General features: G+C 61.9%; 1 protein-coding gene across 2 annotated transcripts; it reads right to left on the bottom strand.

Annotated features, from left to right (window-relative positions):
• Positions 1-1,196: 1,196 nt before the first annotated feature.
• Positions 1,197-10,394, bottom strand: XIRP1 (xin actin binding repeat containing 1). 2 transcript variants are annotated; one of them, XM_006936525.3, is made up of 3 exons: positions 10,238-10,394; positions 4,036-7,360; positions 3,477-3,620 (listed from the first exon to the last, which is right to left on the bottom strand). In XM_006936525.3, the coding sequence occupies exons 2-3, from the start codon at positions 7,357-7,359 to the stop codon at positions 3,612-3,614; spliced, it is 3,333 nt and encodes a 1,110-aa protein (XP_006936587.2). In that variant the 5' UTR covers position 7,360; positions 10,238-10,394; the 3' UTR covers positions 3,477-3,611. The 2 variants fall into 2 exon arrangements, with proteins under 2 accessions (XP_044893774.1, XP_006936587.2); XM_045037839.1 differs by having other exon boundaries at positions 1,197-7,360.
• Positions 10,395-11,608: the final 1,214 nt, after the last annotated feature.

Here is an 11,608-nt window from a genome sequence, read left to right as displayed (position 1 = left end):
GAGGGCAGAGGAGAGGGACATGTGGCCAGGAACCCAGAGGGATGTAGCTTTTAGTCCCAAGTGGGTAGATCTGCTATCTTAATTGCTCCCACACACCACTGTCTTCCACGGGACTGGCTCTTTCCGGTTCAGAGCTCTGCTGCCCCAGGGGAACTCACCATATGAGAAGAGCAGGTAATACCGGAGCTGTGACAGGTGTAGAGGGCTGAATCCAGGGCTGGCGGGAGGCTAGGAGCCTACCTGCTCAACTGAAGCAACGTGTGGACAAGTTCCCACGTAACCTTGTGGGGGGCAGGATGTAGGGGGAGGCAGGTGGATGGAGGGGTATCCAGGAAATTCAGGAGCTAAACTGATCCCCATCTCTGGATTTTTGTGTGTGCTCTTCCCTCTGCCTAGCGTGCGCCTCCCCTGGATTTTCACATATGTGACTCTTTGTTATTTAGATCCCAGGTGAGTTTTTCCCCCTTAGAGAGGCTTACCTTGGCCACGTCCTCTAAGGCAACCACCTGTTATTGTCACATCACCATATTTTAAGACTCCTAGAGTGGGAGAGTGGCCTAGTCAGGTGCGTTGCCCTTACTCCTGGTCTGTTTTTTCCTGTCTATTCATGGTCTCTCTGTCTCCTCATTCTACAGGGTCAGTTCCCCGCGAGCATGACCCCGTGAGACCTCACCTGAGTGCAACAGGTGCTCGGTACTTTTTGAAAGAGTGCAAAGGGCCCTGCACTAAGTCATTCTGGTTTTCCAGGCCAATCTCCAGGCACTCCCCTTCCCAGGAGCCCCTGCCCTGCACACAGCACCCGGTCTGAGCAGGGGAGAGGGCCCAGCCATCTTGGCCGCTAGAGTTCTCCTGCGGTGAGACCCTCCCTCCTTCCCAGGCCTGACCGGGCTGCTTTCCCACTCTGGAGCAGGATTCTGGTCAGATTCCACTCGAGGATGATGTCCGAGAAAAGACCAGAGGTAGAGGGGAAGCAGTGTATGTATGGGCTGGGGGAGGGGGGAGGGGGGAGGGGAGCCAGTGTGCGGGGCCTCTGTTTCCCAGCCAAGATGGTGGAAGAAGGGGTGGCTTTTCAGAGCCTTCCAACCCTGCTATTGCCAGGAAAATGGGGCGTGGGGAGGCCGTGGCCGTTTTCCCCCCACGGCGGGAACCCAGACTCCGGAGCAGACGCGCCAACCGTCAGATGGACGCACGCAGGCGACAGAATAAAACTTGCGTTTATTCCGACTGTATCGTTTCCGTCTGGGGTACAGAGTGAAGGGTGGTGGGGGCAGAGAGGCAGTACATTTGGTTTTACGGACGCGGCTGATTGCTGAGCCTCTTGTGTGTGATCTTTGGGCTGCCGGGATGAGCCGCTGAATGAGGGAGATAAGTGACGAGAGGGCTGCAACAGGGCCCTTCTGGAGCCCTCAGGCCAACCCTGAACAGTAACCGGCCCTGTTGCCCAGCTGGCCCTGTCTTCTCCAAGAATCAAGGAGCAGAGGGCTGAGAACATTTTGGCTCATAATAAAAGAAAGAACGGCCGAGGGGGGAGGATCACTCAGGGGCTCCGCGTCAGGCCTGCGGACTCATGCGGACGGGCGGGCCTAAGGGAGAAGCAGGTGCGTCTGTCCACGTTCCGTCCTCCAGAAGCAGCGACCGGCCCCCGTGCCACTCCCACGTCCGTGCCGCTTGGCGGGCCTCTTCCCAACCTTTCTTCCCTTTGCAAGAATTGGGCCTACTGATGGAGCTGAGGAAATGGAAACCTCCCACAGGTCTCCGAAGATGCCCTTTCTTCTCGGTCCTGCCTCAGGTGTGCAAGGAGGTCGGCACCCGCCTCGGTCCTGGGGCCCCGGAGGGAAGCCCCCCAGTGCGGGTCGGAGGCTATGGTGGAGGCTCAGGGGCTCACTGGGCTTCGGGCTGGGAGTGGCCGCAGGGAGCACGCACCCTGCCAGCCTCTGCCAGGCCCCCGCTGAGCCTGGCTGGGCTGTGCAGAAACTGCCGGAGCAAGGGGGAAGCGTGGAGCTCGAGGTGGGGTCCTGGGGCCCTGGGCAGCTCTGCCTCCTCCGTGACCCTGGTGGAGGGCTGGAGGGCTGGGTTCCTGCACTGGTCCACCCCTTCGTACTGCTGGGTAGCCGTTCTTGTGGCTCCATAGCACTGGGCGCCGCCCGGTCCAGTCTGCAGCTCCAGAATGCTTCTCTGCCCAGCGGGCAGGGGGCTTCCTAAGGAGGCAGGGGCGGGCTCCGGCTGCCCAGAGCACGGGGTGACCTCCTTCTTTCCAGCCTTGTCTTGGAAACCCTTCTGATGGAGCTGGGCCTGGCTCACATCCTGTACCAGGTGAGTGCCCCTGGGGCTGGGAGCCTCTGGAAGCTTCCTTGTGGCTGACTCAATGGAGATGAAGGTCGGGGAGCAAGATGAATCTCGGCTGGAAGGGAAGACCCCAGGGAGGCCCGAGTCTTCTCTCAATGTCTCTGGCCTCCTGGTGGAAGGAACCATTGGGGCTGATTGACCCCCGGCCTCTGCGTGATTTCTGACCTTGGCCTGACTCTGGACCTCAGAGTCCAGAGCATCTGGGTTTGGGCATGCATCCTGGGTTTGGTTCTTGACTGCAGTCTGCCCTCTGACCTCCCGGCCTGAGCAGTTAGGTCCGGCTTTCCTCCTGTCCGTGTTACCGATCTTGTGGGCACCGTGGTCCTTCAGGGGTCCTTGGGACTGGCCCTTGGTGTTTGTCTCAGGCTGGAGGCCAGACATGGAGCTCAGGGCCTTGTGTATAGCCTCCTCAATGTCCAGCAGCCTGGCCAGGGTCTGTTCCCTCAGCCGGGCCACCTCTGTGCCGACCTTTGTCAGTTCCCCAAAGGCCTGCACCACTGAGGCCTCAGGCTTTTGGGGGGCAGCACGAGCCTGAGGAGCCACTCCCAGCTGGGGCACGGTTTCAAAGAGCCTCCTCAGCGCCCGCACATCCACACTGCTTGCCGCCTCCTTCTCCAGGGCTTGCACCTGGCTCAGGAGACCCTGGAGCTCTTGCTGGCTTCCCTGCAGAAGCCCCGCGTTCTCAGAGGCCCCTTGCTGGGAATCTGCCTCGGGCCTCTCTCCTGGGGGGCTGGGACCCCGCAGCGGTGAGGTGGGCTGACCGTGGAGAGCTGAGAGCTTGCGGGGCTCAGCGCTCTGGGCGTTGCTGCCTGCAGCCTGGCTCTTGGTGGATCTGGAAGCCGTGGCGCCGGGGCCATGTTGGGGGCTGGGCCGGCTCTGTTCTCTGGAGCATCCAGCCGGAGGCGTGCATCCCTGGCTGGCCGTGGTGGGGACGTGGGCTGGCCTGCCGATGGCTGCGTCTCTCTCACCTGGCTTGTAGTCTCCTTGCCTGGCTTCTCTGGAGGAGCTGGGAGACAGAGCTGAGGGCTTGGGCAGCCACTGGGGAGGGGGGATCTGGCTTAGGTGTGCGGGTTTGGGAGGCAGCTGAGGTTTCTTCCTCGGGGGCATTTTGGGCTCCGGGTTTGGGGTCTTTGTCTGTGCGTCCCCAGGGCTTCTCTGGCTGGCAGGGCTGCTGTGGGAGTGGAGAAGGGGGGCCCTCAGGGCCTCGGAGTCCTGCTGGATACAGTCCTCATCGCGGCGGGCTTGGGCTGCGAAGTCGGGTCCTGTCACAGCAGCTGAGAGAAGAGGAGGAGGAGGAACAGAGGCATTATGGGAGTGCAGGCTGGCACCTGCAGGCCGAGGCCCAGAGGCCAGAGTGTGGTGGGCTGAAGAGGCAACCTTTGCAGCTTGGAGGCCTCCTGGGCCGACTCTTGCCATTGCCGTCTCTGGAGATCCCCAGGCCGTCTGTGTGCAGCCCCCAGGCTCCTCCCACCCAGGCCCCCGACTCAGCCTTGGCCCTTCCTGGAGTGGGCTTGGAGCCTGGGCCGAGGGGGCAGCGTCCCCGCCCCTCTGTGGGAGCTCTCTTTCGGAAGGCTGGACACCCCTTGATGGGTCAAAGGTCCTCACGGGGTGAGCAGTGTAGACGCCATCCTGAATAGTCACCCACCCCCCCGGCAGCCCTCCGGGCAGTGCTTCCTGTTCCCCACTGACCTTTCTGGGGGCTGCTGGGATCCTGGGGTCACCTCCAGCCATAGGCCCAGCGTTGCTCTGGGCAGCCACGGTGGCCGCAGCCGATGCCTGCCGCTGACCATCCTGACAGGGTGCGGAGGTGGCTCCAGGGGTGGAGGCTTGCTTGTGCTTGCTCAGAACGTGCTGGTGCAGGCTTTGGGCCTCGGCGGTGGCCACCCGCAGATTCTGCATGGCGGCCCGGAGGTCTGGGGCCCCAGGCCCCAGGGGCCCAGCTGTGGTTCCTTCCGACTCTCCCGCAGCTGCTATCCCTTTGTGTCCGGTGCGGCTATCTTCCCGCTTCCCTTCCCCGGCCAGAGGGACCGCCTTCCCCGGGCCTCTCAGATGCCCCATCGCCATGCTGGGGTCCAGAGGGGGCACATGGATGATGTTCTCAGCTGGGGGCAGCTTCTGGGCCCCCTCGCCGGTGGGCACGGAACCTGGATCAGCTGGTGGTTCCCACCGCAGACTGTGCAGGCCGCTTAGGTCTCCTTTGTCGATGCAGCTGGCCAGCAGCTGCACGCTGCCCCTCTCAGGGGCCCTGCCGGTCAGCCGGGGCTGCAGGGAGTAGGCGGTCAGCGAGACCAGCCCCTGCTCAGTCTCCTGCATCACCAGCCCGGTCCTCGCGACTGAGGCCCCCAGGCCACAAGCCAGCAGCTGCTGGAACTCGGGATCCACGTCTTCGACATCCCCGCTGCCGCCCGGAGCTGGCAGCCTCAGTGGCTTCAGATGGAGCCGGCCCGCCGGGTCCTCCTGAACGAGCAGCCCCTGCTGGTCCACATCTGGCCGGCGCAGCACCTGGCGCACAATCCTGGGAAGCTCGCCAGACACCAGCTCCTCCTTCCGGACGTGGGGTGCCCCCTGCCCTGGGCCTGGGAGCACGTACCTGGCCAGGCAGAGCTCCCCTGGCCCCCGGGCCTCCATGAGGATGCCTCCATGGTGCAGGATGCCAGGCACGGTGTGCAAAGCCTTCAGGGTGCCCTCAGCCGCAGTCTCCTGCCTCTCCAGCGCCTTGTTGCCTGAGGGGCCCGTGGGCTGCTCCTCCTGGAGGTTGCCCCCTCGGACGCTCTCGGCCGCCAGGGAGCCCATGGGACAGTTCTCAAAGAGCCAGGTGAACTTGTGCACAGAGCCCACAGGGATGGGCTCGGGGAGTACTCTGGGCCCCTGGTCTTCCCCCTTGCCTGCCTCCAGGGCCTGGAAGACCTCCTTCTGCCGAGACACTTGCCCCGAAGGGATCTCCACGCGGCTGCAGTAGCGCACAGGCCCTCTTCCACAGGGACGGCCCGAGGCCTGCAGAGGCTCCGTTTCAAAGACATGCCCGTCTGTCTGCCCGGCCCCAGCCTGCATCTGGCTGACCTGCAGGTGCCGCTCCCTGGAGCCTTCTGGCCTGTCCGGGGGTTGGGGTGCAAACATCCAGGTGCAGGACCGAGCCTCGGCCTCCGTTGTGGGGTCTGTGACCTCTGACCCCTGCTTCTCTGCCAACTCACTCATCGGGCAGGTCTCAAACAACCACCGGATGGTCCGCACATCACCTTTTGGGAGTGCCTCAGGCTGGGGACCTGCCTGACTCTTTCCTTCTTCTTCCTGGCGTTCTTCCCGTTCCCGCTGGTGGATGACCTCCAGGGGCTGGGTCTCAAAGAGCCACCGGGCCGTGCCTACATCTCCGGCCACCACTTCCTGCCGGGTGATACCCCGCACCACGTCCACGGTACTGGGGCTTCTGCCTAGCTGGTCCAGGGGCTGTGTCTCAAACATCCACCTGTAGCCCTGCACGTCGCCTCCAACTATCTGCTCTCTGCTGACAGAGGTCAGGGCATGGAGGTGGCCTTTGCCATCCTGCATGGCATACACCGGGGACCCTATGTCCTGGGACTGCCCAGCAGAATCCATTCCTTCGGCTCTGCTCACGTTCCTATGGGCCGAAGGCTCACCTTGCCCAATGCTGTCCAGGGGAAGGGTCTCAAAAAGGTTCTTGAAGGCCTTCACGTCCCCCTTCACGCCATCCCTCTGGGGAGCACTCTGAGAGAGGGACAGAGCTGAGGAGCCATCACTGCCTAGATGCTCAGACGTGAGCCCCTCCTGCTCCCGGGGACCCACTCGCTGCAGGTGACCCACTTGGACCTTGTCTCTAGGAGTGTCCAGGGGCTTCATCTCAAATAGCCACAGGGTAGAGCGGACATCGCCAGGGACTACTTCCTCTTTGGGTGGGGGCCGTGCCCCAGACTCCTCGTCCCCCTTGAGAGTGTCTAATGCTCGGGTCTCAAACAAACGCTTCTGTTGCTGGACGTCTGGACCAGGAGGCATAAGGTCTGGGGATGCCTGGAAGTCTTTCTCGTCCACCAAGATCTCCCGAATGGCGTCCAGGGGTTGTGTCTCAAAGATCCAGCGGGTTGCGCTGACGTCAGGCCGGGCCCCCTCCTCTAGGGAGATCCCCCGGATTACCCGCACCTGGCTGGGGTCCCTGTTGATGGCGTCCAGAGGCTGCGTTTCGAAGAGCCAGCGGGCAGACCTCACCGCGTTGCTTTGGATCTCCTCCCGGCACGCAGCCTTGACCTCGTGGATGGCACCCTCTGCGTCCTGGATGGCACACAGTGGCTCTGTCTGGAACAGCTTCACTGTCTTTTTCACATCGCCCTTCAGCTCCTGGATCTCTGAGCGCAGCTCCAGGGGGCTCTGCTCCTGGATGGAGGGGCGGGAGCCCAGGCGGTCCAGCGGCCGCGTCTCAAAGAGCATCCTGGTACCCTGGACATCCCCGCTGGCTTCGGGCTCCCTCACCGGGGCCTCCAGCGCCTCGGCCTGGCCGGTCAGCTCATCCAGCGGCTTTGTCTCAAACAGCCGGCGGGCTGCACGAACGTCCCCTCCAGATGGCGGGGGTCCTGCAGGCTCCTGGTCTGTGCTGTTGGCAAAGGAGCCTTCCTCAAATTTGCGGGAGGTACCCTGGACGTCCCCGCCCGACACGGGCTCCCTGGCCGGCGGCCTCTCGCGGTCCCCGATGGCATCCAGCCGCCAGTTCTCGAAGATCCAGCGCATACACTGGACATCACCCTCGGTGGGCTCCTCAGAGTCCAGGACCTCGGCCAGGTCCTCGGCCACAGCCTCGGCCAGGTTCTTGCGGAGCTCAGGGTGGATGTGCCTGTACAGGCGGCGGAGCTCGCTGGCTTGCCTCTGCTGGTGGAACTTGGAGAAGGACTCCTTGGGGGGCGGTGGCGGCAGATCCTCCAGGCCTGGGGGTGCGGGGAGGGGCAGGTCTTCTGCAGCTGCCATCGGAGTGGCCGGCGTGGGCGCTGCCTGCGTCTGGGCTTTGACCATCCTTCGGAGGAGAAGGGGCAGAGATGAGGAAAGGGCCGGGAGCTGGGAGAAGTCACAGCGGGCGGGGCCGAGGGGCAGAGCAGTCCTGCGTTGACCCGTGTTTAGGGAACCCCCCTCCTCTCCAGACCTCACCGGGGTATCGCCCCACCCCCTGCACGGCTGGCGTGTGACAAGGCTTGAACTTCGGGCAAAGCTTCTGCTTTCCCAGAATTACCCGGATTGCTAGGAAGCAGGCGGGGCCCTAGTGGCCATGAAACTCTTGTCCTGTAGCCCTGTAAGGGATGCAAACTGGACACGCCCCCTCCTCGCCTTCCTTTACCCTAGTCCGGTTTTCCCCGCGTGAGCTGCCAGGTGAATCCTGACCTACAGGGTCCCAGCCCGGGAGAGGCAGGCAGGTCCCTAAACTGGGGACTCCTTCCCAGGGAGAAGAAATTCCCTTTCACAACACCAGAGGGCGCAGTCGCCACTCTCACGGGAGCCCTGCCCAGCCTTTAACCCCTTGGCTCTCCATTCACTCTCCGGCCCTTCCACCTGGGGCCTGGGGCCTGTGCTACAGCAGAAGCGGCCGGGGGGGCCCCGTGAGGAGCAGGTGTTCACCAGATACCTCACGGTTCCGCAGGGCCAGATCCTGAATCCCAGGTAAGGGCTTTGTGTGCCATACCCCGAGACTCAGGAGGTCTGAGCTTAGGGGGACCTCAATCTCGAGGGTCTTCTAGCCCAGCCACTCACAATTAAAGACGAGGAAACGGAGGCATAGAGGCAGTCAGAGCTTTGCTAATGAGTTCGGTGCTCCTAGACCCTTTTGGGGGCCTAGCTCCCAAGAAATAGGAGGGGAGGGGGCGCGAAGCTGTCTTCCTGGCTGTGGTCCCTCTGTTCCCCCACAGGCACCCCTAGGAGAGCATGGGGGTGACACCCACAGGGAGGGAGGGCAGCGGACTGAGGGCTCACTGCAGAGACAGCCTGCCCTTGCTCACACAGACTCTTCCCCACCTGCACACAGCCGGCCCCAAACTCCTGTACTTCTCTTTCTCCCCCTTTCACATCAGTCAGCTTCCCCCAAGGCACTGTTTCCCCCTAGCGCCCACCCCCCCTCCCCACGGCCTCCCACCCCTCCAGCCCTTCTCTGGTCTCTGTCCTCTGTGTGTCTTATCTGTCTTGTGACAGGTGTACTGACAGTCCTCAGAGGCCAGTAGGGAAAGAATGAGAAGCACGTCCCCCCTCCCGCTGCCCCTGACCCACGGCTCAGCTCCACGCTCGTGCTAAATATAGCGGATGTCCTGGCCTCGGCATGGCCCTGGGCTCTGGCGGGAGGCTCAGGCTCGCCACTGGGCCCCTGGGCTCCGTCACCCACCTCATCTTCTCTGCCCGGGGCTCCCTGATCCTGCCCCCTCCTCCTGAGCTGATATCAGGCCCCTGGCCTGCAGGATGACCAGGGCTGGGGCCTGGGGGTGGGGGGAGGGGCAAGGACACAGGCAGCGGGTGGGGGGCAGGACATCCTCTTCGTGGCTGCCTCAGAAGATGTGGTGGCCTGAGACCTGCCTGTCACGCTCCTTCTGAGGTAGCCATCCGGCATGCCCACCAGACATCAGAGCCCCGAGGAGGGAAACGTCGAACAAAACCTGTAGCCGGCGTCTCAGGGCACGCTCCGGGTGGTTCCTTTTGTTTCTGAGTTCTGATGGGAAAAAAGGCCACCCATGCCTCCCTGTCCTGTCACTACCAGTGCGGCCTGAGCAGATGGCACGTATAGGTCACCAATTCTGCCCCACCGCCGACCCCAGGAATCTGTAGAATCTCTGCTATGGTTACAAATTGTTAGAATCATCAGTCCAGGGATGTCAGAAGTAAGGACACTCAGAGGTCAAGGAACCTAACCCCCTCATTGTTTAGCTGGGGAAACTGAGGCCCAAAGACAGGAAGGAGCTGTTCCAAGGGGCTCCATAAGGCAAGATCTGAAGCAGGTTTTCTGACCCCTGGCCCTTTCACCCCTGCCCCGGCCTGGACTGAAACTCGTGGGGCTGAAGTTTCTAAAGGGCAGGGACAGGCGTGGGGTGTGAATGGAATCAGAACCGGACTATCAGACTTGGGGTCAGACCTGAACCCCAGAGCCTGGCCTCCTAGGGCTGGGCCAGCCTCTCAGGGTGACCCCACCTTTTCTCTCAGGTCTACTTGTCCTTGACTCAGCCGCCTCCACAGGCCTCAACCTCTGGGAAGACTCAGATTTGGTCTCCCCACCTGGTGTCCCCAGATCTTCCCCAAGGGCTTTCCTACTGGGCAAGACCATGGCCTGGGGCAAAGTCGGCCTCCCACCCCAGGCTTTAGGCCATGGTATGTGGGGAGCTGGGCTCAGGCCAGCCCTGGGAAGATATTCTGGTGCCAGCTATGCCAAGACTTTCGCCCACAACAGCTGGGCATGGGGTTTGTCCTCACTAGGCGGAATTGGGCCTACTTCCTACCCTCCAGCCCCCATGTCCTCTCATCTCTCTTGGGTCCCTCCTTCCTCCAGACTTTGGGCCTGCCTGGGGCTCCCCTGAGAGGAAACCCTGAAGCCTGAGGAGCTCCATACCTGTGTTTTAAAAATCGCAACTCCAGGCCACCTCCTCCTGAAAGCCCTTCTGGATTATGCCGGACTGGTAAGAACCTGTCTCTTCTGTGGGACTCAGGCCTGTGGCAGCCACTCTGAGACGGGCCATGGGGCTCATGCTAATTCTCCTTTAATTTCCTCATGGAATCTTTATATCAGGACCCCCCCCCCCATTCACCTACGACCTCCTTCCTCTGCCCAGAGCTACCCCTGATATACATTACCCTGAGAGCCATCCCAGAGGGGATCCCAGCCCAGAGAGCCAGCCCGCCATGGAAAGACAGGGAAAAGACTCACCTGGAGATCCCACTTGGCTGAGGGGGTGCTTGGGGGTCTGTCTTTCCCGTCCGGCTTCTTGTTCACGGCCGGTCCTGTTCTGCTGGCCTCGTTCGATGCCGTCTCACTGCCCTGGCTCGGGTCTCTGTCCTCTGCCAGCCCTAGCCGCTGCCTTTATCTTGCTGGCGATGGGGTGGGCCAGGTGGGGGCGGGGGCGGGGGCGGGGGCGGGGGAGAGGCTAAGTTCAGAGTATGAAGTGGCTTAGTTATTTTTAGGGCTTGTGGAAGTTCCCCTTCCATCCCAGGGAATCAGTTACATGTCCTTTCTGCTGGGAGGGGAAGAAGAGTAGGGACAGCTTCATTCATTCAAATTGCATCTGAGGACTGGGGTCAGTGACTCAGCTCTGGGGTGGGGTGCAGGTGTCCCAGACTATTTTGAGGGAATGAATAAAGAGGGGCATCTGACACCTGGACGGCCTCTAATCCCATGTGCTGCCCCCCCCACCCCTGCTCCACACTGGCCTCTGACCATTGCTGATGTGTGTGTGTCCACTGTGCAGGGGACTGGAGGCCTCCTGCGGGCAGGCCTGTGCCCTCTCCTCCTCTGCTCCCGGCCTGGACACTTCTAGGGGTCAGCCCAGCTCTCCTTCTCCCCCATTCCCTCGGTGCCAAGGATCTCCTCTCTCTTCTCCTTCCTCTTCTTGCCCCACAGCACCCATCTACACAGTCCGGAGTGCAGCTGGATTGGGGGAAAGACATCTGAATTTCCAGGCTTCGACTCTTCCCTAAGTCCCTGAATTATCAAAGAATTCCGCGGGATGGTTCTGTGGTTTTCATAGCAGATTATCTGGGTCCTTGTTTACTTTTGGGCTCTTCCCTCTGACTCAGGGCCCAGACTTTCTGGGAACGGAGGGGAAAGGGAGGGGTAGCACGCGGCGAGCTGACTGTGGGGTTATTTCTGACCCTGGAGTCATCAGCTTCCCAGTCACAGACAGACTGGAGCGGGGTGAGGGAGTGGGGTGGGAGTGGGGTGGAGAGTCATGCCTCCCTCTTCTTGGCCTTCCAGAACCCAAGGTGCTTAGCAGGCTTCGGAGATCCTGACATTTAGACCAGGAAGGTGAGGGGTGTCAGGGGCACCATCCAGAGCACACATGAAGGAAGCCTTTTGCCCAGGCTCTGGGTCTAAGGCCGTGCAGGTGCATTCTGTTACCTGGCAGAAAAGGTCTTCCTTCTGACATCCTGGATGCCCTCTGGTGCCAGGGAGCGATCCAGGCACTGCTCACTTTTTCCACTGAGTCAGCGTGAGTCATGCTGCACTAACCTGGGGGCAGAGAGAGGGGCATCTGGGGACCCCTTCTTTTACATCCACTCCCTCTTTTGGCTTCCCCTGTCC

Source organism: Felis catus, chromosome C2 (assembly GCF_018350175.1).
Source record: "Felis catus isolate Fca126 chromosome C2, F.catus_Fca126_mat1.0, whole genome shotgun sequence".
In the NCBI taxonomy this organism is placed as follows: Eukaryota; Metazoa; Chordata; class Mammalia; order Carnivora; family Felidae; genus Felis; species Felis catus.
The sequence above is the reverse complement of the archived record's forward strand: the minus strand, read 5'-3'. Positions and strand labels throughout refer to the sequence as shown.